At 41.4% G+C, this 25,927-nt stretch overlaps 1 protein-coding gene across 1 annotated transcript in view; it reads left to right on the top strand.

Annotated features, from left to right (window-relative positions):
* Positions 1-640: 640 nt before the first annotated feature.
* Positions 641-25,927, top strand: part of egl (Egl_like_exo domain-containing protein) — a 120,631-nt gene continuing 95,344 nt past the window's right edge. Inside the window, exons 1-2 of the mRNA XM_071687507.1 lie at positions 641-1,334; positions 24,700-25,776. Coding sequence (XP_071543608.1) covers positions 753-1,334; positions 24,700-25,776 — 1,659 coding nt within the window. The 5' untranslated portion in view covers positions 641-752. The remainder of the gene's footprint in view (positions 1,335-24,699; positions 25,777-25,927) is intronic.

Raw genomic sequence — 25,927 nt, 5'->3', positions numbered from 1 at the left:
TATATCTATGTACAAAAAATGTACGAAATCTTACCACTTCCAGGTAAAATCTACGGAAGGTTGTAATTCTTAGTAGTCACAATCTTGCTCATTAAATTTCTCCCAAATGTTCGATATTTACAACTTTGTTAATTTTAAGTATTCTAGTAGAAATTGAGTATCATAATCGATCATGTAAATAAGTATTTTATCATAAAAGGGACTGAAACAGGGGGAAAATATCATAGTTCATATTGCCAAGTTAAGATGGGTCAGTTGTTAAGGTGGCGTAAACGTTGTTGTATGAGGTAGACTCCATCTGGCATCACTGTTTACGTAAAATAGAATTTGTGAGTTATCTTTACTTTATGTTTTTTATCCACTATTTAGGTTTTTTTAGTTATGCTTTGAATTATCTTAAATTGACTTATGAATTACAAAATAAAATATATCAATTTGTGTTAAACTTGGTGGAAAGATCAAATAACAAATTATCTTATAATAGTCTAAAAATGAAATCACATTAGTAAAAAAGTCTGTTAAATCTTATGAGATAAATAGGGAACAGAAATAAGAATGATTAATCCTCTTGTCCAACTTATCAAATGCCGTTGAAGTGGATCATCAGAACTGTTGGCAGACGCTGCGCGAGGCTCAGTGTGGTTGTGGAGTGAGGAGGGGAGGGACGTAAGAAAAACTGCTTGTGGGAAGCATCCATGGTAATTCAGTTTTTCTAAGCGTATTGAAATTTTTTTAATTTAAATTCAATTAATATGGACACTAAAGATTACGACCATGTTAGGAACCTTACTCTTTTATTCTTCCTTGACCGGCTTATGGACAAGGGTCAACCGCGGACGTTGCATGACCTAAGCTGTCAGTTCGGGACTAAAGGCTTCACCAAGGAGATGCGTCAGATAGCTGGTGGCTCACAATCTGGCCTGAGGAAGTTTCTGCAGCAGTATCCGTCCCTTTTTACTCTGCATGACGATTATGTGAGTGTAACGAACTATAGCAATGGCATCTCCAACCCACATGACCCCACTGGCAAGCTGCTTGGGAAACGGAACTATGCCCAGGAAGCTGTTGATTATTTTGTGGGTAAATTACGACAATATGGAGCCGGGACTGAGGTACCGATTAAGTCCCTTTTGGGACATCGGTCCCAGGCGTCGCCGGAAGTGCGTCATGTTTCAGGACAACATGTGAAGGAGTTCCGGGACTTCCTTGTAAAGTATCCTGAAGTGTTCGTAGTGAAGGAAGAAACGGTGATTCTGAAGGAATATGAAGGAATAGCGCCCCAGCCCTTCAAGGAGCTGGAGATGCCCCAGATCGACCCACTCCTGACACAGCAGGTAGGTGGGTGGAGGTGTGGGGTCGCCCTGGCGGCTGACACATGCAATTCACTTCCTGTCCACTAACCCACATATGATGGCGTAGAACCCATATCATGCCTCCCTTATCCACATAGGATACCATAAATCCTATATCCTCCCACCTCACCCACATATGATGCATTAAACATATAAACTGCCCCTTCACCTACATTTGACAACACAGAACCTATTTTCTGCCCTTTGATCCTTATATGATAGCATTAAACCTATATTCTGCCACCTACCCTTCATATGATGGCATAAATTACATATCCTGCCCCCAAACCCACTTAAGGCACAGAACTCTTATCCTACCCCCCTTACCTACATATGTTGGCGTATGGAACTTTTATGTAGATTCTTCACCCACATGTGATTGTATGGAACTCATATCTTGATCCCTTACCTACGTATATTTGATGGCACATCACATCCTGTCCCCCCCCCCCCCCGCGCACCCACATATGATGACAGCACATAACCGGCTCCATATCACACAAATGATGGCACAGCACATCCTGCCCCTTCCACCTACATATGATGGCATAGAGCCCATATCCTGCCGGTTCTTCCACATATAATGGAAGAGCACATATTCTGTCTCACCCATTTATGGTGGCATAGAGAACATATCCTTCTCATCACCCAGATATGTCACAGAGAACATATTCTGCCCTTCACCCACATGTGATGGCACATCACATGTCCTGCCCCTTACCTACATATGAGGACCACATATCCTGCCCCTCTTCCACATATGATGGTACTAGGATTATGTCTTCCCATACCCATATATATGATGATAACACAACCGGCCCGTCGTCCACACATGCTAGTACGGAACCCAAATCCTGGCCCCTCATGTACTTATGATACCCCTTGCACACTTATGATGATAGCAGATATCCTGCCCTTGTACTGATCTATAGGATCTTTACCTACGCATACGTAGAGAGAAGAATATCGTTTGATTTGATCACTTCCTTTACATTCTCCACCAGGTTGATATGGACAGCAAATAGTTCTGAGAAAGATGCAGATTAAATAGAGGCTATAACATGAAACTAGGGAAGAGACTTGTTTGAACATATTCAAAGAAGTCCTTGTATACTATAAGTGTAGTGGATGAATAGAAGCTGAGCCATGAATATCTGAATACAGACAGCATACATAAGTTTAAGACGTTGTATGTCAGTAGAGAAGGTTCAAGAGATGGGGCCAGATGCATAAAGATTTCTCCCCTTAATGAACAGTTAGGTAAACACACACACACTTCAAAAGATGCAGGGATTGAACAACTAGAGACCATACCATGAAATTATGCAAGAAACTATTTATAGAACATGAAGATGCACTTATATAGTGTGTGGTGGTTGATTGTGACTTTAGACAGTATGCAGAAGTTTAAAAACTTCTTTTATATAGAGGAAGTTCAAGACAGTAGAACTCCCTCACTTAACTGTACAAATGAGTAATTTGTACTAAAGGACACATACACACCACACTCGAAGTGTTTGTAAACTTCGTTCCCCAAAACAAACTTCAAAAACAAACTTTGAAGTGATTTATCGTACACAAAACATGTGAACCAAACAGGATAAACATAACTCGCCATGCCGAAAATAATAGTGCTTAAGTGAAAACCAGAAATTCAGCTTTACTTTCAGCGATATATATGAGTGAGGTATATATAAAAATAAGGACATTAACGAAAGCAGCAGTATGTACCAGTGTTCACCGAGACATCAGTCACCCGAAATTAATGAAACAAGTGACGTACGAAACGAGGCTTCCTCCAGCCCCTGCATTCAGGCTAGGTTGCTTTTATAATAATTGGCCTTAAATTTAAGACGGTGCAGTCAGTAGGCTTACTTATTTCATGGAAGTCGGCAGATCTGGGATGATTCACTGATATTTGTTCCGGTAGTTCGTGAGGTTCAGTGGGATTCGTATAATTTGCTGTGAGTGAACATATTCGGACTAAGGATGTTTACGCAGTTTCTCATTTTAGTTGTAGCACGTTTTGATCTATCTATCTTTCTATATATATATATATATATATATATATATATATATATATATATATATATATACATATATATATAACCGTAGCATCGTAATGTATTATGTAACACATTATATAATTGGTGTACCCTAAACATTGTACATAGTGTACTTAAAGTGAAATGTCCTCAATCCCTTTATAGTTTTTGTACGTGTAGTCAAATGAATTCAGAAATTTGTATATGGCTGTCCGTTGTTACTTGCTTATATTATATCAGTGTTATTAATGCCATACCCACCTGTTACTTTCTTATGCCTTTGGCTAGTACCCACTGAACGCCCTGTATTTGCCTCCATCTACCCTTAGCCATTTACACTTTACCCATCGTGGCATTAGGATGCTTTGTATATCTATGTATATCTCAACGAATGAAGACCTTAATTAAAGTGAAAGAAATGGTGTTGTAGTGTGTTTGGCAATAGAAAACGTTAGGTGTTCGAGTTCATAACTTCACATTGGTGCCTATACTTTCCAGATTTTTACTTTTTTATCTTTTTATTACATATGACACCTTTCTCAGGTTGTCATCCTCAAAAAATTGTCTGAATGATATAAGTAACTCCCTCGACTTTTGATACTGACAGTCAGTCTGAATTTGGCTTACATTCTGCCGATACTTTGACTGGGCTTGGGGGTCCTTGATTACAGCTGTACGATCTGTAAGAATAACTGTTCAAAAGTTCAACACGACGGGTAAGAACTTTAAGAATATCCCTTAGGGTCCGGTTACAGACCTGCCCATTTTCAGCAAAGGGCCGTATCGTCATGCTTCTGAGGTCAAAATCCGCCTTGCCCTTTACATTGAACAAGGGTGCTGGGGTTTACACCCCGGCAGACCTGACGCAGACGAAAGTATCGTCTTTGGTGAGGGATCGACCTGATTTTGAAGTTGCACCTTATGCCATCACACACACAATATATATATATATATATATATATATATATATATATATATATATATATATATATATATATATATATATATATATATATATGAGAGAGAGAGAGAGAGCACTTGCTGATATAATAGTTGTGGGTCTTATTTGTTTTAAGTCTTACACTCATCATGAAGGAAAATTTTGTTCTGCCAGTGTGAGAATAATGTACCGTGCCCGCCGCACCAGTTTCAAAATTTCTTTTCTTTGTGCAGATTTAGGACAAGGTATTCCAGGATCTTCAAGGTGAATAGCATATATTGTGCCGGCGCATTGTAGAATCTAGACCATGACATTTTATTTGCTTGCAGTAAAATGTAGGTCTTCGACTTTTCGTCCACTTAAGGGCCAGTGAAGACTACCTTAGCCTTTTCGGTGTATAATAGGGAGACCTTTGACCTGGCCCTTTATTAAAGGCCAAAGTCAAAGGACAGGCTTTCATATCGATGGGTTTACCGTCATGCACCAGATCAGTTGTCAGTTTCCAGATACGAACTCTTGAGTAACAGATGATAGCTGTGAAATTGTTGCCTCTTTCCGTGAGTGACGTTATCATTGGTAATTTAGACAAGAAAAACCCTGTATATATATGCCATTTCCCCGCAATAGGGAGGTAGCGCCAGGAATAGACGAAGAAATAGAATATATATTGTTTCCGTCATACCTGGCCTCCGTTTCTTGTGTTAGCGTCGGGAACAGACGAAGAAAGTCCACATCTCGCATCCTCATTTCACAGAGACAGTCATGAGTGTAAGTGGTTGAGGATGTGTGGATCAGGTGTTTGCCTTAAAGATTGTACTTGAGAAATACGCAAAGAAACAAATGGATCCGTATGTGGCATTTATGGATCTGTAGAAAGCATATGATGGGCAAGTGTAAGATTAGGATAGTAACGCTTGGTGCATATATTGTTTCATATCTGAACATGTCAGCGTAAAACAAGTGAGATTATAAGAATAAACTTGATATTTTACATTTACACAGTTTTGCACGATAGTGCAAAGTGAATTGGCCTCGGTATTTATCGTTGAAAAACGTTTATGTAACTCTGAATCTGGGTTGTGTTGAAATAAAAACATTACCAAGACCACAGACTAGTGGTGACTCATCGGGCCGTCTCCTTTAACTAAACCATGTCTGTTTGCTGCTTTGGAACGCTTTCGATATCATAGCGTGCCATATCTCGTAAATATAGTGCATTTAGTTTAAGAAAAGTAGAACTAATTTACGAGACCATTATCTTATGAAACTAATTTGCTAAACTATTACCTGATGATATTTCTTTGTACAGATACTTGTAGTTTGAGGTTTCTCATGATTAGATTTTGAATTTGTAAAATGATAGCATGTGGTGAATGAAATTATCACCCACAAGAATTCTCAAACTCCCCAGTGAAGTTGTACTTCTCCCTATACCGACCAATACGGGCTACCACACCGCCACCTCACCTCCACTGCAACATGTGACCTTGGATTCCCATCTGAAATTATCTTTTCTTTTACGAGCATGCTTTTAAGGCTTCATACTGTTGTGAATTTTTAGTTACCCTTCCAAAGTTTACCATCCCTGACTATATTGTCAGATTTTACTTCACAGTTTTGTCGTCATATGAATAATTTGTAAGCGAGCGTTAATGTTTAGGGCTGCACTTTCGATGAGAAAAGTCTAGTTTTCCCGCCGACATCCAAACCATCGAACAATTTTCAGAGTAAAACGCTCACTTCGTTCAACTCCGGTAATCTAAGCCATTCCAACACCACTTTTTAGTTACTTATCGCATAGGTTACCATCCTAATGACTACAAAAAGGATCTAGTTCATTCCACTGAAAATTTCAAAGAACTTGAGTTGCCTAAATGTTGATGTTACCTTTATATATATATATATATATATATATATATATATATATATATATATATATATATATATATATATATATATATTCCTATTCATATTGACACTATGGCGTAATGCAGTTCCGTTACGGTCCCAAGCTAAGCTCCTAGCTGACAGTTTTGCCAGATGTTGACTATTGTTTCTTGTCGAGCAGTGTTGCCTGGTAGTACGTTGACTGCTTACCATTATTGTAGAGTAGTATTGCCAAATGTTAACTACTTGTGCTCTTCATTTCCATATGCTGTTCAAGTTGATGATTATTGTTTATTCGCTTAGAGAATGTTTTGCTCTCTGAAGTACGTCTGTCATTCAGAACGAAGTATTTCTTGATAGTTGTTTTAATACTTGTTCAACATGAAATGAGTAATTCCCATAACTGGAAGAAAGCTCGAATATATATATATATATATATATATATATATATATATATATATATATATATATATATTTATTTATTTATTATACTTTGTCGCTGTCTCCCGCGTTTGCGAGGTAGCGCAAGGAAACAGACGAAAGAAATGCCCAACCCCCCCCCCATACACATGTATATACATACGTCCACACACGCAAATATACATACCTACACAGCTTTCCATGGTTTACCCCAGACGCTTCACATGCCTTGATTCAATCCACTGACAGCACGTCAACCCCGGTATACCACATCGCTCCAATTCACTCTATTCCCTGCCCTCCTTTCACTCTCCTGCATGTTCAGGCCCCGATCACACAAAATCTCTTTCACTCCATCTTTCCACCTCCAATTTGGTCTCCCTCTTCTCCTTGTTCCCTCCACCTCCGACACATATATCCTCTTGGTCAATCTTTCCTCACTCATCCTTTCCATGTGCCCAAACCACTTCAAAACACCCTCTTCTGCTCTCTCAACCACGCTCTTTTTATTTCCACACATCTCTCTTACCCTTACGTTACTCACTCGATCAAACCACCTCACACCACACATTGTCCTCAAACATCTCATTTCCAGCACATCCATCCTCCTGCGCACAACTCTATCCATAGCCCACGCCCCGCAACCATACAACACTGTTGGAACCACTATTCCTTCAAACACACCCACCTTTGCTTTCCGAGATAATGTTCTCGACTTCCACACATTCTTCAAGGCCCCCAGGATTTTCGCCCCCTCCCCCACCCTATGATCTACTTCCGCTTCCATGGTTCCATCCGCTGCCAGATCCACTCCCAGATATCTAAAACACTTCACTTCCTCCAGTTTTTCTCCATTCAAACTCACCTCCCAATTGACTTGACCCTCAACCCTACTGTACCTAATAACCTTGCTCTTATTCACATTTACTCTTAACTTTCTTCTTCCACACACTTTTCCAAACTCAGTCACCAGCTTCTGCAGCTTCTCACATGAATCAGCCACCAGCGCTGTATCATCAGCGAACAACAACTATCCAAGGGGATAGGGGAAAAAACACTTCCCACATATGCGATGTTCCTTGTATGTCGTAGAAGGTGACTAAAAGGGGTGGGATGGGGGGGGGGGCTGGAAATCCTCCCCTCGTTTTCATTTTTCCAAAAGAAGGAACAGAGAAGGGGGCCAAGTGAGGATTTTTCGTCTGAGGCTCAGTCCTCTGTTCTTGACGATACCTCGCCAACGCGGGAAATGGCGAATATATATATATATATATATATATATATATATATATATATATATATATATATATATATATATATACTGGAAAGAGGGGCAAGTATGAAGTCTGTTGGGGATGAGAGCTTGGGAAGTGAGTCAGTTGTTGTTCGCAGATGATACAGCGCTGGTGGCTGATTCATGTGAGAAACTGCAGAAGCTGGTGACTGAGTTTGGTAAAGTGTGTGAAAGAAGAAAGTTAAGAGTAAATGTGAATAAGAGCAAGGTAATTAGGTACAGTAGGGTTGAGGGTCAAGTCAATTGGGAGGTAAGTTTGAATGGAGAAAAACTGGAGGAAGTAAAGTGTTTTAGATATCTGGGAGTGGATCTGGAAGCGGATGGAACCATGGAAGCGGAAGTGGATCATAGGGTGGGGGAGGGGGGCGAAAATCCTGGGAGCCTTGAAGAATGTGTGGAAGTCGAGAACATTATCTCGGAAAGCAAAAATGGGTATGTTTGAAGGAATAGTGGTTCCAACAATGTTGTATGGTTGCGAGGCGTGGGCTATGGATAGAGTTGTGCGCAGGAGGATGGATGTGCTGGAAATGAGATGTTTGAGGACAATGTGTGGTGTGAGGTGGTTTGATCGAGTAAGTAATGTAAGGTAAGAGAGATGTGTGGAAATAAAAAGAGCGTGGTTGAGAGAGCAGAAGAGGGTGTTTTGAAATGGTTTGGGCACATGGAGAGAAATGAGTGAGGAAAGATTGACCAAGAGGATATATGTGTCGGAGGTGGAGGGAACGAGGAGAAGTGGGAGACCAAATTGGAGGGGGAAAGATGGAGTGAAAAAGATTTTGTGTGATCGGGGCCTGAACATGCAGGAGGGTGAAAGGAGGGCAAGGAATAGAGTGAATTGGATCGATGTGGTATACCGGGGTTGACGTGCTGTCAGTGGATTGAATCAGGGCATGTGAAGCGTCTGGGATAAACCATGGAAAGCTGTGGAGGTATGTATATTTGCGTGTGTGGACGTATGTATATACATGTGTATGGGGGTGGGTTGGGCCATTTCTTTCGTCTGTTTCCTTGCGCTACCTCGCAAACGCGGGAGACAGCGACAAAGCAAAAGAAAAAAAAAAAAAATATATATATATATATATATATATATATATATATATATATATATATATATATATATATTCCATGTGTGGCGAGGTGGCAATGGGAATGAATAAAGGCAGACAGTGTGAATTGTGTGCATGGGTATATATGCATGTGTCTGTGTGTGTATATATATGTGTACATTGAGATGTATGTGTATGTATATTTGCCTGTGTGGACGTGTGTGTATATATATGTATGGGGGTGGGTTGGGCCATTTCTTTCGTCTGTTTCCTTGCGCTACCTCGCAAACGCGGGAGACAGCGACAAAGCAAAATATATAAAAATATATATGTATATGTATACACACAAACCTCCAATAGCCTAGCGTAGCGCTCACGCCTGTTGCACAGGGGTCCCGGGTTCGATCCTGGCAGTTAGAGGAATGTATGTTCTATAAAAATGCGCGTTCATATGCAAGTAGTTTATATATATATATATATATATATATATATATATATATATATATATATATATATATATATATATATATGATGTGTGGAAGTCGAGAACATTATCTCGGAAAGCAAAAATGGGTATGTTTGAAGGAATAGTTGTTCCAACAATGTTGTATGGTTGCGAGGCGTGGGCTATGGATAGAGTTGTGCGCAGGAGGATGGATGTGCTGGAAATGAGATGTTTGAGGACAATGTGTGGTGTGAGGTGGTTTGATCGAGTGAGTAACGTAAGGGTAAGAGAGATGTGTGGAAATAAAAAGAGCATGGTTGAGAGAGCAGAAGAGGGTGTTTTGAAGTGGTTTGGGCACATGGAGAGGATGAGTGAGGAAAGATTGACCAAGAGGATATATGTGTCGGAGGTGGAGGGAGCAAGGAGAAGAGGGAGACCAAATTGGAGGTGGAAAGATGGAGTGAAAAAGATTTTGTGTGATCGGGGCCTGAACATGCAGGAGGGTGAAAGGAGGGCAAGGAATAGAGTGAATTGGAGCGATGTGGTATACCGGGGTTGACGTGCTGTCAGTGGATTGAATCAAGGCATGTGAAGCGTCTGGGGTAAACCATGGAAAGCTGTGTAGGTATGTATATTTGCGTGTGTGGACGTATGTATATACATGTGTATGGGGGGGGGTTGGGCCATTTCTTTCGTCTGTTTCCTTGTGCTACCTCGCAAACGCGGGAGACAGCGACAAAGTATAAAATATATATATATATATATATATATATATATATATATATATATATATATGTGTGTGTGTGTGTGTGTGTGTGTGTGTGTGTGTGTGTGTCTTTGTCCGTTCCCTGAAGTCCTTTCGAAATACTTACCAGCTAAGTATGGTGGAGTAACATAACAGCTGCCTGCCCGTCTTCCAGGCTGAGCTGGGGTTCTCTCTGCAGTGGGCAGCGGTTCTGAGGTGGCAACCTGCTTTTCAAAGAGCGTCAATAATTCTGAGGTGGCACCCTGCTTTTCACAGAGCTTCAATAATTCTGAGGTGGCAACCTGCTTTTCACAGAGCTTCAATAATTCTGAGGTGGCATCCTGCTTTTCAAATTTTGTTGGCAGTGATAGCTAAATAAAAAAAGTTATCAGACTTTTCTAGAATTTGTATTATTTTATTAGGTTTTGCTATTTCACTTTTATATATTATACATATGCATTCTTTTCAGTATTTTTGTTTTACATAACCTGGTAAAATATTATCTGCCATCTTTTAATCACCAGAAATAAATTTTCAGTGCACTCTTAGTTTGTACGTGGTTTCTTTACCACATTCTTCTTTATCCAGATCATGGTGATTCATTGTCCAGTTTACTTTTTTCAATCAATTCTCAATCCAAAGGGTTCAACCGAAATAACTTTCCAAAACCAGCACGTTCAAGGAACATTGCGCAGTAAGCACATTCGGTGAGAGACAGTGAAAATGCTATGTGTTGCGGTAGTGACACAGGATACAGGAATGAGCCGGGTAGTGGGTGGAGATGTAACGAACTCGAACGGTACGAGTCCCAAAACCGATGCCCACCATACAGTGTTGCCGCCACGTTTAAGAGACTATCCTCCACCCCAGCCCCATTTAACGGTGTTTGCTTATAATAACTCGACTTTCGCACTGCAACAACGCTCGTTTTTTTTTTTTTTAAGTGGAGTAAATACTTATCTCAAGGTGTTATACGTTACAGTAGATTTTGCTATTGGTATGTTGCTGTTAAACATAAGTATGATATGCATGACACATCTTATTTATGAGGGCGTCATTGGTGCTCTGCTCTTTGTCAGTAAAACTCCCATTTTAGTATCAGTTACTCATGATTCAATTAAGTAGCGTGATAGATGTGCTTCAGGTAGTCAGGGTTACTAGATTTGATTCTATAGCACCACAAGTTGCGGCAACCCTGCACTAATATATTCAGAGTAGATAGGGAAGGGTCAGTCCGAGTGCTGAGGTACTGCAGGTAAGAATTCTCTCCCGATTATGGGGTTCTTTCAGCTTGGTGAGCTTCCTTATGCGAGGTTACCAGTTTGGGCCAACTGTCACCGTCATCACACCAGAAACGAAGTAGGTGGCTGTAAACTCCTCCAGTGTAACAGCCAGTTTTTACTGACCATCAGATGTCATGTGGGAACGGCGTTTCATTAGTATTATAATGTTTCAGATGTGAATACGTTATTGACACTTCCTTCCCTACATCATGTAGCGTTTGTGATGTGTATTTTATATTGTGATGGCGTAACTGGGACGCTTTCTCACGTACTAAAATTTCTTCCCACGTCCTTCCATTTTTCTATTCTAATTCCCCCCACGTAATCCATGACATGTATCTCTCTCTCTCTCTCTCTCTCTCTCTCTCTCTCTCTCTCTCTCTCTCTCTCTCTCTCTCAGAGCAACTGTTGTTTATCTTTGCTGGCGTAGAGTCTACGGTGCCGAAAGACATTTACTGATTAAGTTGGTTGGATGACATTATTCAGGTTCTGGTTGTTAGTACAAGTGTCATGATTGGAGCTAGGATAGTACCGTCGTGCTCATGGATTGTACCGTCGCGGTGGAGGACCATAACGTCATGCTCAGGGATCGTACCGTTATGCTTTAGGAACGTACCGCCCTGCTCAAGGATCGAATCGCACCGTCCTGCTCAAGGATTTAACCTTCGTGCCCTAGGATTGCGCCGTCGTACTCAGTGACTGTACTGTAATACTGTAGGGATTAACCTCAAGTGGGAGGGTGTGTGGTCGGGTTACAACGCCTCCCTTGCTGGTTCCTGGCTCCCGTAATAGATACATTTTTGTGTTTTTGTGTGCATTAGTATGTGTCAATTAGGGTGTATGTAATTACCTCTTTGTACAGCGCGGGGAGGGAGTTATACGCTCATGGGGTCCCATCTCTCGAACTTTGATATCATACAACGTTTTAAACTTCAGTCTATTATCCGCATTCAAAGTTTCATGATTCACTTTATTTCATTCACCCAGTAGCCTACTCTTACACGAGAAAAAGTACTTCTTTACATCTTTTCTAACAAGTATCTTGCTTAATTACATGTTATGGCCTCTGGGTGTGTGTGTGTGTGTGTGTGTGTGTGTGTGTGTGGCATACATAGTAATACAAGGTATTACTATGATTGTAGATGTGACCAATAGCAACAGTTTGTTGATAATCTAATCTACATCTCATAAGCCTGCATACTATCATTTGGCGGAAGGGAGGGTATGGGGAAGGGAGAGGTCCCACGATGGGGTGAATAGGGTTGTAGGGAGACAAAGGAGACGCTCCAGAATGGGTTGTAAGGAGTTGTGGCGAGATTAAGAGAAGGGGAAGGATCTACAATGGGACTTAAGGGGTTGTGGGGAGACACAGAGAAAGGATAGGAGTCTGGGATGGGGTGTAAAGGGATGTGGGGAGGTAGAGAGAAAAGAGAAGGTCAAAGATGGGGTGTATGGGATTGTGGAGAGAGAGAGAGAGAGAGAGAGAGAGAGAGAGAGAGAGAGAGAGAGAGAGAGAGAGAGAGAGAGAGAGAGCATCATTGCCATGCTGCCTGATACAAGGATCCCGCCATTGTGTAGGATATAGACTTCCACCAGTTTTTCGCATATTTGTCTTTGACCAGGTGTGGGAAAAGCCTCATGTATGGCACTGTAATGATATGTGTAGAGAAATACAGATTTGTATTTTCTTGGCTACGTTTTTCACTGACAAAAGTCCTCATTGAGGCCAGGGCTTGGATGAAACATTTCATAAGGTGATTAAAAGAAAAAAGAGAGATGGGGAGACTTGACGAATGTCAAGAATTCTTGATGATATGGAAGATCGTAGAAGTGTATCCGTTTAGGCTTGTGAATCTTGGGTAGGTGGAGGTCGTCCATGATGAGACAGATATGGGTCGAGAGACAGAATTCTATATCCAGTGCTAGAAACGAGTGAATGTGGAGTGTTAATAGAGTGAAGTTACCACTGGCTCGAACCACCAGTAGCCTGTCCAAATTAGTTTATATACGTTAGGTATTAGGAATATCATTATTGTCCTCTTTAATAAAGAAAATATTTGTGATTTGTTGATAGTGATAAAGGAGGCGGGACGGGGAATGATTAGAAAATTATATGTAAACTTTTTTATTTAGTTATGTAAACAAACGCCTTTTTTTTTTTGTTAAAAAGGCTCTTTTTGATTAAAGTTTTGTAAACGACGATAATATTGTTATGAAAAATAAAGACTTATTCAGTTATTGGTTCACACGCCATGCAGACTCGCGCGGTGGAAGGTATGCAAAAAATATGAAGCGGTCGAAGAGTTGACTGGTAGTGATTCCTGCGTCGCGAGGTGCAGCAGGAGCGGTGGGAGCCACGGGTTGTGGTTGAGGTACTAGATTTCCAGGAACCATCTGGTCCCAAGCACGAGAGAGGGGGATGGCTTTTTTTTTTCTCTCTTTTTTTCACTCAGGAGCATCTCGTCGTTCAACTCATCTGTTGTAAGATACAGAGGTTTAATTTCTGTTTGTCTTGGCGTGAATTGGCAGCCATGTTTCATCTGAAGTCCACCGTGCCTTAACTAAGGTTGACATGGTGTACAGAAGTGTACCCGATCGTAACTGCACAGGATGACGTACAAGTAACTAGGGTACTAACGAACGCTTGCGTGCACGTTAGTGGGAAGGTTCGTGGCTCTCTCCGGCACGAACTTCACAAGGTGTATATATATAGAGAGAGAGAGAGCATCATGCAGCCCTTACACTATAATCCTCTAGACACGCATATGTAGTTAGAAAACTTGGAAGGCTCTCGATTTAACTTTGCAGTTTCAATTTGCTTGACAATTCAGGCAATTATGCACGACAGATCAAACGAATTAGGAAGATCTTGACGCAAGCAGAGATCTCAAGTAAAAGAAACGCGTGTATCTTGTAATACAGAAGCTAGATAAAAGGTGCATATAAGGGGTTCTGTTGATTGTGAACACTTCTAATGTTTTGCACGGGTGTACGACCCTTCAGTACGGTGGTATGACACCCTCGAGTGTGATGGTCTGGTCTAAGGCCAGATCATCATACCCAATGGTCGTAACTACCCTCGTGGTCAAGGGTTGCACCTCAAAGATGGAAGGAATGTGTCCATCAAATGTGGGAGCAAGAAGTACCAGCGGTCCAGACGCTCTTTTGCTTTCTTTGTACGTTTTCACACTTCGTTTTCACAATATAGAATGTCTGTCTAGTTCTCCCAGTAGTAAAGAACAAGTTCATTGTCGAATAGTTAAGAAAAAAGTCAGTAGATGATGCGAGTTCAGCTACGAAAGTTCAGTTGACATAAGAGTTGATAAGTAAGTAAAGTGTAGACAGTGGTGTGGCTAGGCTAGCGTGGTGTAGGTGTTCGTGTGTTTGTTCGGCAGGTCTGCGCCAGAGTATCATGCTGCTTTGTTGCTTTCCTGATTTTATAATTTCTTTATGCCGTTAGATATTTACAGTCATTTCGGAGGTAGAAGATATACTGTGTCATCATACTGAGGAAGTTCGGTACCTAAAAACACCTTAGAGTTTATGGTACAGTAACAGAAACATTAAAGATAAAACCAGTACGTCAGGATAGTTTAAGGGAAATCCATGTTGATTGATATTGTCGGCGGGGCTTACCGTTGTCTGCTGCTCTTTGTTATATATATTTTTAGGTACCATGTACACTCATGGGCTATTCATACTGTTCTTTTAATGATTACTTACAACGCATCTCCTTTACTGCATTTGGTAAAGAATTAGATATTGCATGTCATATAATCTCAAGATAAACTTAGTCTAATAGAATGAATGTTCGTGTGGTGTATATCCAGATTTCTCGAGTTGATTATTGTCTAAAAGCATTACATGGTAGTTTACAGAGGCAGTACGTTACGAACTTTTGATTAGATCATCGATTTTGTATGCTTCGTAGAGTCCCGAGTTCTTAGAATCCAGCCTAGGAGTTTGATCGTTGGCACGTAAATTGCATGTTGTGATGACGGAGGGTAAGATAGTCTGAAGTAATCACGAGAAGAACACTTGCATACCTCTGTTGTTCTCTGGGCAAGTTGCCAATAGTAGACTCATTGTTTTGCCATCTTCCCATACTCCAGGAGGTGAGGTTTCTGTGGATAAGTCATTTTATTGTTTATTGACTTCCTACAGAAGTTAAGCTACTGTGTATTTGTTTGTCATTTTTGATGAAGGGTGTGTGATTGCGACGTTTTGATAGTGATGAAGATTATTTTTTGTTGTATATGGCATATGTGAGCAAAATAAGGTAGTCTTAAGATGTTTCCAAAGTTTTTAAATTTCATGGGTCTGATTTGCCTATGGGAAACATGCGAAGAACCATCACGAATAGTTTGAATGATCCAGTAAACACCAATGTGGTAATTCCTCTTCCGTCAATAGGTTTGGGGTGGTGGATATTTGCCACCGGACACAGTATGTATGCTGGTGTAGGGTAACTAGCGGTGAATGTTGGTTAGGTTAGCCGAGGTCTCTGCCCTTTCGTCTTTGGGAAATACAGAAAGTAAGGATACTTCACTTTACATTGTTATATTGGCTGTTTCAGCTCTTGACTCATATATCTTGCCTTTTAGTTTACCAAATGGCGTCCTTGCTACGTCTCTTCGTTGTTTATCAACTGTTATGATTTTTTCTTGTATCTTCCGATGTGATTATTACACGAAAGCGCACTTGGTAACTAACCGTGATTCATTTCCCCGTGAATTCATAGGAATATATATATATATATATATATATATATATATATATATATATATATATATATATATATATATATATTTTCTTTCTTTCAAACTATTCGCCATTTCCCGCATTAGCGAGGTAGCGTTAAGAACAGAGGACTGGGCCTTTGAGGGAATACAATCACCTGGCCCAATTCTCTGTTCCTTCTTTTGAAAAAAAAAAAAAAAAAAAAAAAAAAAAAAAAAAAAACGAGAGGGGAGGATTTCCAGCCCCCCGCTCCCTCCCCTTTTAGTCGCCTTCTACGACACGCAGGGAATACGTGGGAAGTATTCTTAATCCCCTATCCCCAGGGATAATATATATATATATATATATATATATATATATATATATATATATATATATATATATATATATATATATATATATTTGGTAAACAGAGAAGAGGTAGTGAAAGCTTTGCGAAGATGAAAGCCGGCAAGGCAGCAGGTTTGGATGGTATTGCAGTGGAATTTATTAAAAAAAGGGGGTGACTGTATTGTTGACTGGTTGGTAAGGTTATTTAATGTATGTATGACTCATGGTGAGGTGCCTGAGGATTGGCGGAATGCGTGCATAGTGCCATTGTACAAAGGCAAAGGGGATAAGAGTGAGTGCTCAAATTACAGAGGTATAAGTTTGTTGAGTATTCCTGGTAAATTATATGGGAGGGTATTGATTGAGAGGGTGAAGGCATGTACAGAGCATCAGATTGGGGAAGAGCAGTGTGGTTTCAGAAGTGGTAGAGGATGTGTGGATCAGGTGTTTGCTTTGAAGAATGTATGTGAGAAATACTTAGAAAAGCAAATGGATTTGTATGTAGCATTTATGGATCTGGAGAAGGCATATGATAGAGTTGATAGAGATGCTCTGTGGAAGGTATTAAGAATATATGGTGTGGGAGGAAAGTTGTTAGAAGCAGTGAAAAGTTTTTATCGAGGATGTAAGGCATGTGTACGTGTAGGAAGAGAGGAAAGTGATTGGTTCTCAGTGAATGTAGGTTTGCGGCAGGGGTGTGTGATGTCTCCATGGTTGTTTAATTTGTTTATGGATGGGGTTGTTAGGGAGGTAAATGCAAGAGTTTTGGAAAGAGGGGCAAGTATGAAGTCTGTTGGGGATGAGAGAGCCTGGGAAGTGAGTCAGTTGTTGTTCGCTGATGATACAGCGCTGGTGGCTGATTCATGTGAGAAACTGCAGAAGCTGGTGACTGAGTTTGGTAAAGTGTGTGGAAGAAGAAAGTTAAGAGTAAATGTGAATAAGAGCAAGGTTATTAGGTACAGTAGGGTTGAGGGTCAAGTCAATTGGGAGGTGAGTTTGAATGGAGAAAAACTGGAGGAAGTGAAGTGTTATAGATATCTGGGAGTGGATCTGGCAGCGGATGGAACCATGGAGGCGGAAGTGGATCATAGGGTGGGGGAGGGGGCGAAAATTCTGGGGGCCTTGAAGAATGTGTGGAAGTCGAGAACATTATCTCGGAAAGCAAAAATGGGTATGTTTGAAGGAATAGTGGTTCCAACAATGTTGTATGGTTGCGAGGCGTGGGCTATGGATAGAGTTGTGCGCAGGAGGATGGATGTGCTGGAAATGAGATATTTGAGGACAATGTGTGGTGTGAGGTGGTTTGATCGAGTGAGTAACGTAAGGGTAAGAGAGATGTGTGGAAATAAAAAGAGCGTGGTTGAGAGAGCAGAAGAGGGTATTTTGAAGTGGTTTGGGCACATGGAGAGGATGAGTGAGGAAAGATTGACCAAGAGGATATATGTGTCGGAGGTGGAGGCAACAAGGAGAAGAGGGAGACCAAATTGGAGGTGGAAAGATGGAGTGAAAAAGATTTTGTGTGATCGGGGCCTGAACATGCAGGAGGGTGAAAGGAGGGCAAGGAATAGAGTGAATTGGAGCGATGTGGTATACCGGGGTTGACGTGCTGTCAGTGGATTGAATCAAGGCATGTGAAGCGTCTGGGGTAAGCTATGGAAAGCTGTGTAGGTATGTATATTTGCATGTGTGGACGTATGTATATACATGTGTATTGGGGGGGTTGGGCCATTTCTTTCGTCTGTTTCCTTGCGCTACCTCGCAAGCGCGGGAGACAGCGACAAAGTATAAAAAAAAAAAAAAAAAAATATATATATATATATATATATATATATATATATATATATATATATATATATGGTGGGATTGGGGAAGCCACGGAGAGGTATGCGGGCTTGGTTGAGAGTACGGGGCTGTGGTTTCAGTGCATTTTACGTGACAGCTAAAGAGTCAATGTGAGCTTGTGAGCCCATTTGTTTGTCTGTTCCTGATGGTACCTCGCTAACGAGAAAATTGGCTAATACACACACACACACACACACACACATATATATATATATATATATATATATATTATCCCTGGGGATAGGGGAGAAAGAATACTTCCCACGTATTCCCTGCGTGTCGTAGAAGGCGACTAAAAGGGGAGGGAGCGGGTGGCTGGAAATTCTCCCCTTTCGTTTTTTTTTTTTTTTTTATTTTCCAAAAGAAGGAACAGAGAAGGGGGCCAGGTGAGGATATTCCCTCTAAGGCCCAGTCCTCTGTTCATAGCGCTACCTCGCTAATGCGGGAAATGGCGAATAGTACGAAAGAAAAAGAAATATATATATATATATATATATATATATATATATATATATATATATATATATATATATATATATATATATGTGTGTGTGTGTGTGTGTGTGTGTGTGTGTGTGTGTGGTACTTATGATTAAAGAAATATCTTATTTAATCATCAAATTATGATTTTCTGTATAGGGAGGACGGCAGATTTTCAGGAATAATGTCGATTCTTGACACCGCACTCATAACCTGTTCTTGTTTATGGTGTCATCTAAAACTTTTTCCACGTATACTTTGGTTTCATGCATCAACTTTCGCTGTTATCTTTGTAAAGTGATCGACGCATTTTGAAGTAATTCACGCAAATTGCCCCAAGGTCAGCTTTATACAGCATTGATACTATAATGTATTAATTAGCCTGTAGTGGCTCTCTCTCTCTCTCTCTCTCTCTCTCTCTCTCTCTCTCTCTCTCTCTCTCTCTCTCTCTCTCTCTGCTTTCATTTTCCTGTAATTGACCGCAAGGCCATTGTACTAGCAGTCTTGAAATGAAGAGCGTGTGTGTGTGTGTGTGTGTGTGGGGGGGGGGGGGGGTCTGGAACTGCTTCTCCTGCCGCGGGTGATAATTGGTGAGAGGGTTGTGTGTCATGACCCGCTCATGGCGCAGAGTAATGCTGCTGCGCCGTCAGGTCATTTCCTCGTCGTGATGGAGCCACACATCCATGTTGGATTCTCTCCTACGCTATGGAAAGTTCATAACCTGTGTGGGTAATGATGGAAAGGGCATTCAACTCTGTTAAATCGCGCTGGCATTATTGTTAATATTATTTTCACTTCAGTAAATGCAAAGTGCGTCGATACTGGCATTGATTCGGATCTCGCATGTGCCCATAACTTCTGAGCTTTCCCTTCGACCTATTCGTAGTGATAAGTTGAAATTTATAACTTTCCTCGTTTTGTAAAGATAAGTACTAGAGTTTGAATAAAAATCATATATTATTATTTTTATACATAATTACTTTTTTTAAACCTTGGTCTTGTAAGTCGGAAATTGATGTTCCCGAGTTAGGTTAGCATGTGGAGGCTGCTTCGAAAATTTAACTCAAGCGATTTTTTTTTTTTTTTTTTGTCGATAACGAGTCTGCTGGTGCAGGTCTCACCTTTACGATACCTTGGTCAGGTAATGGACGGCTGCGTGGAGAAATTCCATGGGTCTTTTCCACGGAAAATTCCTCATCGTCATTTGTCTCGAACATGCGAGTTGAAATAACCCTTTTTTTTTTTAAGATTGTATGCAACTAACCTCTTAGGTACGAGCATACTTCCCTTGAGGACGAGGGTACGAATCTTTGGGTACTACGGTCAGGCTCTTCAGGTCAGAAGTTCAGACTATCATATTCCTAAGGGTCGTGCTCAGGTGGGTTAAAGTTTGAATATACCGCGACGCGGCAGACCGGACGCTTGGGGGGCGCGGGCGAACCCCCCCAGACGCTGTTCGAGGTGGGCTTCCTGCTCCTCCTCCCCCGACCATTATCTCTTGCCTGGTCGTGAGTGTCGCCGCTCTGAGTCACGGGAGAAAGTAGAAAGTTAAGCGAACGTGGATGTTGCTCTGCGGTTGTGCTAGATTGCAGCGAATATGGAAACTCCAAGAAGATGGGGGTTTATATGGGGGGAGGGGTCAGGCCTAGGAAAATGGATTTTACATGTAGGGCAGCTTAGAAAGATGGGGTTTGTTTTAAAGGTAGGGCTAGGCTAATAAGGTTTTATAAGGCCGGCGTAGGAAGGTGGGTTTACACACTCATATTAGCACATATTTTCAAGAGACGTGAAGGAATGTTTGTATCATGTATTGTGCTTGCAGGAAAGTTTTACATCAATATTGCTCTCATGACTAAAATTCGTTTCAATTACTTTAATGACGTCTTCCTTTGGGAGTGTTTAGTGTTTACTTTTTATGTTTGTTTCAAGCATTTCTCTTGCGCGACATTTCATGGGCCACATGCGTAGTAAGAGTGTGTGTGTGTTTGTGTGGTCTTAGAATTATCTTTAGCACCCGAAGGTGTTAAAGATTTTTCGGTTGGTGGATGCAAGTTCATACGTTGGCGGCCTTAATGACCCTGACAGTTGATAGGCCTAAAGCCCCAACCAACCAACCGACATTAAACTTGGGAGGAAGTGATCAGGAAGCCGGCCACATGCACCGGGCGGGACCATAGGTCATATAGTGATGTGTGCGTCATTCTGGAGAAAGTGTAGGGCAATTGAGCAGAAAGTGTTCGGTGTTTTCGTATTGGTAGTCGCATTGTGGGCATGAAGGGTCTTGGGATATGATGGTTATCTACAGTGTTGCAGGAATGGGTGGTGGTCCATGCGTGGACGGGGTAAATGTATATCTGGGGAATGTGGTTGCAGTGGGCGTATATCTAGTGGGAGCGTGTTTAGGTTAAAAGGCGTTTTGTCTAGTGCTTGTCTGGTCATTTCACTGTGTATGCTTTCGGCAGTGTTGTATTTTCGAGGGATGAGGACGTGTGCGAAGATGTTGCTGAAGTGAAAGGCAGGGACAGGATTTTTGTTTCGGGTTTTGTGATTAGGTGAGGAGTAGTTCGTGTGAGAGGGATTTGATACTGTTGCAAAGAATTGAGTGCCAAGTATTTTGAGTGGAAAATATAATGGGAGGATCTTTGTTTCATTGTGTGGGTGTTGAGTGTTCTGGTGGCTAGGCAGCAAGTGATTGTTCTGAATGCTGTGTTTTGATTGGCTTGCAGCTATGTTATATTTGCTTACGAGGTGGACGACCAATCAGGTGAGGCGTATTTTAAGTTGGAGCGGATGAATTGTTTATTGAGGATATTAAGATGTTTTTGTCTTGTCCAGATCTGACACTAGTGTTACGAGGTCTTTCAGTTTGTGTTGCTTGTGTGCTGATGTTTTTCGTATGGGCAGTGAATGTCATATGTGTATCGTGTGATACGTCGAATAGTTTGCTTTGTTCATCGGGTGTGACTGGCCATACAAGTGGAAGATGGTGATTGGATTTGTGTCTGTCTGGGGTTAAAAGAATGATTGAAGACTTCTTTGGAGATGCGGATGTTCTGTTCTTAGTGAGCCGTTGTTCCAGATGTGTAATGTATCGCTTTATTGTTGCTACGCTGGTGTCAAGACGTTGTAATTGTGAGGTTGTATATGTATACATGGACCTTCATGTTGTTTTCGGTTAAGGTAACGAGCGGTCATGTTAGAAGATACTGAATAAGGTTGGAGAAAGAGCGTGGTTTACTCCATTACAGATATATGCAGAGTGACTTTTTTTTTTTTTTTAGCCACCATCTGTTTTTTTAAGAGCTGAATGACCAATAGATACTTTGTTTTTTTTTTTTATAGAGCATGAGGACACGTTTGGACGGTGATTATTTATGTAATGGAAGCTTAACCAGAATGCAAGTTATGGTAGTGGAGGGAAGCCAGCTACTGATGCGCGCGCGCCCAATCGTTATTTAAAGATTTTTTAAAAATATTTCATCAGTAACTTTATTTGAGTTTAAAATGCGTTAATAAGATATGAATGTCTATTTTTTTTATATTTTTGTGTTCACAGTGGTGTTGACTGTAGAACTCGCTTTATTGATAGTAGTCTATTTCTGTGAAAGATACGTGGAAAAGCAAGACACGTTATCTAACGCTTTTGATTAAAGATTTCTTCAGGTCGCTTGTTTTTTTGCACGATCTATTTAGGAAATGTGTAAAGAGAGCGACGCATTGATTTTCTAAAGCTCATGTCTGTTGTTTGGTGCACCAAATCTGCGTAGCTGAATCTAGTGCGTTAATATATGTAGAACAGTATGCGTGGAAGAAAGTTTATTATAAACATATCCACCATATTTAGCCGCTTGAGCACAACGCTACGATCCTTGGCATGGCCTTTGACGTGGCTGTTAAAGGTCAGGTTAAGGGTTGTACCGCTATGCTCAAGAATCTTACCATGGTCGTGCCAAGATATTAAAAGAAAGGAAGACGATTCGCTGGTTGATGTCTTAGAAAATAAGTGTATACATTTATTCCATATCAGCTTTTCTCTTTGCGGTCCTATGCATAACTAACCTTCGTGTTGCTCAATGTGGAACAGAGGCGCTGTGGGAGTGGAACGTAGCAAGAAGCTGGGTTGGTTTGCATGCTGGATAAGACACTGTGTTTCATGACTTCGTAATGGTTGCTTGGCGCGTAACCCCCCGCCATTTCTCCTACCAACCTTCTGCTACTAACATGAAATGCCTTCATAATAACGTCTAATGGTCCTTAGTAGGTTTGAACGGAAGAGTGAGGGATCCCTGTGTTTTGCTTAGGTTAGGATCGTTTCACTGTTTTCTTATGATATCGTTGTTTGTACGTTGTTTGTTGTCAATTTACCAGCCGTCATGGTGCGGGCAAATGTATGCTGCAAAGATAAGTAATGAAAAAAAAACAAGGGAAGTTGATTGAAATCACCAATTTTTAGACTTCTGAAAGTATAAATATTGGCGGAGGAGGAAAATATAAAAAAGGAAGATAATTCCAGTTTCGCTGTGCGAGGAAAGAAAAAGTTCCTTTAACGGTCAATCTCGTATAGTTGGTCTCCACACACAAACCGTGGGAAGCAGCAACCAGTCGTGTCACGCAGGTGCAGATCTAGCATAGGCTGCTACACAGGTAGACTCGCTCACAAGAGCGGTTGCCGAAATAAAACCTTTTGAACAGTGAGAATGGAGCAAAATCACGAAGTTTACAGAAGACTTGATAAAGCGGAAAGCCTTTCAATTCCGCTTAAGTTAAAATAGAGGTAGAAGAAGGGGCTCTCCAGACATGTGAGAAGTAATGTTCGTTACTGAGGAGAAGGAGTACCCCTGTTGATTTAGAATAGCTGTTCGGGAAAAAAAGTGATTACCTGTACAATACCCCTAAGCTTTTGGAAATCAGATTTTATAATAGCCATTTTATATGCCCTCCATGATAGAGTGTAGAGACTATGTATATACCAAACGTATTTTATGACAATACAGTATTGAATTCAGTGTCATGAAAGTGAATAGTAATAATCGAGTAAGATATAGAAAGAGGTTTAGGGAAAAATTGCGTTTTCATACAATTGAATTTAACCTAGTTACCGCTTCATCGTCGTGGAGATGCTGCACAGTTGCGAACTAAGAGAGGAAATACTGAATGTTAAATGGGGGAGAAAGAATGGGTGTCGAAGTGTGAAGGGGAAATGTAAGGGAATTGAACTCTTTCTCTGGAGTATCGTAGTTTTAAGAATATATATATATATATATATATATATATATATATATATATATATATATATATATATATATATATATATATATATATATATAATGTAATAATAGATGTATCGTAGAGTGAAGTACCATTCGTTTGTCTGTGTATAATATATAGATTTCTGTTTCATGTGTTCTTGTGTTGTAATCTCTGCATATTTCTTATCTAATGTATACTCGATGTGTGGCATTCTTCATACTGTGTCGTACCAGTTGTAATTGTCTTTCTTTGATATTCTCTTAATTCTTGACTAATGTAATCTTTCCAGTGGCTACAACATGATGGCGTACCCTTTGTGATTTTGTCCTTACGTATTGTTCCTTTCTTGTATTTTTTTTTTCCATGGCTCATAGCTTTATAGCAAAGCCCTTATGTTTACAGTATCATCATTTATTTTTTTCATATGATCTGTTCATTGACCTCTGTAGTCTAGTATAGTATCGTGAACTGTGACCTTTGTAGTTCAGATATTTTATTGTGTCGTGTGATCTTCGTGTTGTGTCGTGTCCCAGTGTAGCCGTAGGTCTAGTTATATGACGTATGTGTCTGTGCGTGTGTATGACTTGTGTTTCTGTGTTGCAGGTGTTGCAGTACTGCTGCGCGGCGTTGATCCGGGGCCCACTCATCACGGAGACGCTCTTCAACGGCCTTACGAACGCCTTCCCGAAGGAGACGCTGTCGCAGATCTGCCGCTCCAGTAGCGATCTGGCCACCCTCCTGAAGATGCACTCCAACACCTTCTACCTGCAGGCCAACATGGTGAGGCTAGTGCACTCGGCCGCTGCTGGGCCCAACACCACCCACACTCACCTCTACCAACGGCAGCAACTACACCAACAGCAGGAAGAACCACAACAGCAGCAGCAGCAGCAGCAACAACAACAACAACAGTTTCAGGGAATCTCTGGGCAACAGCAGCAGCCACAGCAACAGCAGCAGTTATTACAACAACAACAACAACAACAACAACAGTTACAGCACCAGCAGCAGCAGCTTCAACAGCATCAGCAGGTACAACAACAACAGCAACAACTACAACAACAACAACAGCAGCAGCAGCTACAACAGCAGCAGCAGCAGATGCAACTACAGCAGCAGCAGCAGCAGTTGCAATTACAGCAGCAGCAACAACAGCGGCAGCAGACGGGTCAGAGAGTGACGTCGTCTCCAGACGGGGAGGAGAACCACCACACGTCGCCCACGTCGCCTGGGTCTCCTGCTCGGCCGCACCAGTACCAACACCACCAGTACCACCACCACCAGCTGCAACAGCAGCAGCAGCAGACGTTAAAGGCCCGGGTGAACTACCTCCTGCGGAAGACTCTGGCGGATAATAGTGAGCGGGACCGGGTCAACTACTCGTGTGGGGGCGGGGAGGGTGGTGGTGGAGCGGAGGGCGTGACGGGCCGGCTCCTGAGGAACACCAGGGTCGTGGTCTCCGTCAGGGAAGCCAGGCAGCTGGTTAGTGCCATTCTGGCAGCTCGGCAGCCCGTCAGCTTCGACGGCGAGGGCGTCAACCTGGGCCCGTCGGGGCCCATGACCCTCCTGCAAATCGGCCTCGTCTCCGGACACATCTACATCTTCGACGTGATGGTCGAGCGAAGCCTTATGTACGAGGGCGGGCTGCGGGAGCTCCTCGAGTCCACCGACATTGTCAAGGTGAGTACCATCTTAGCTCTTGCTGGCAAGTATGAGTTCCTCACTCCGTCTGGGATGAGGATAAGAGTGTACTGACTACTCTAACTGGACACTTTGGGCTATAGAGACTTAGAAAACCAGACGTAGTCGGCAACATATTCTAAAGGTTCAT

The sequence above is a fragment of the Panulirus ornatus genome, chromosome 43, assembly GCF_036320965.1.
Source record: "Panulirus ornatus isolate Po-2019 chromosome 43, ASM3632096v1, whole genome shotgun sequence".
In the NCBI taxonomy this organism is placed as follows: Eukaryota; Metazoa; Arthropoda; class Malacostraca; order Decapoda; family Palinuridae; genus Panulirus; species Panulirus ornatus.
Note: the sequence above shows the minus strand (reverse complement) of the source record. Positions and strands in the feature narration are given on the sequence as shown.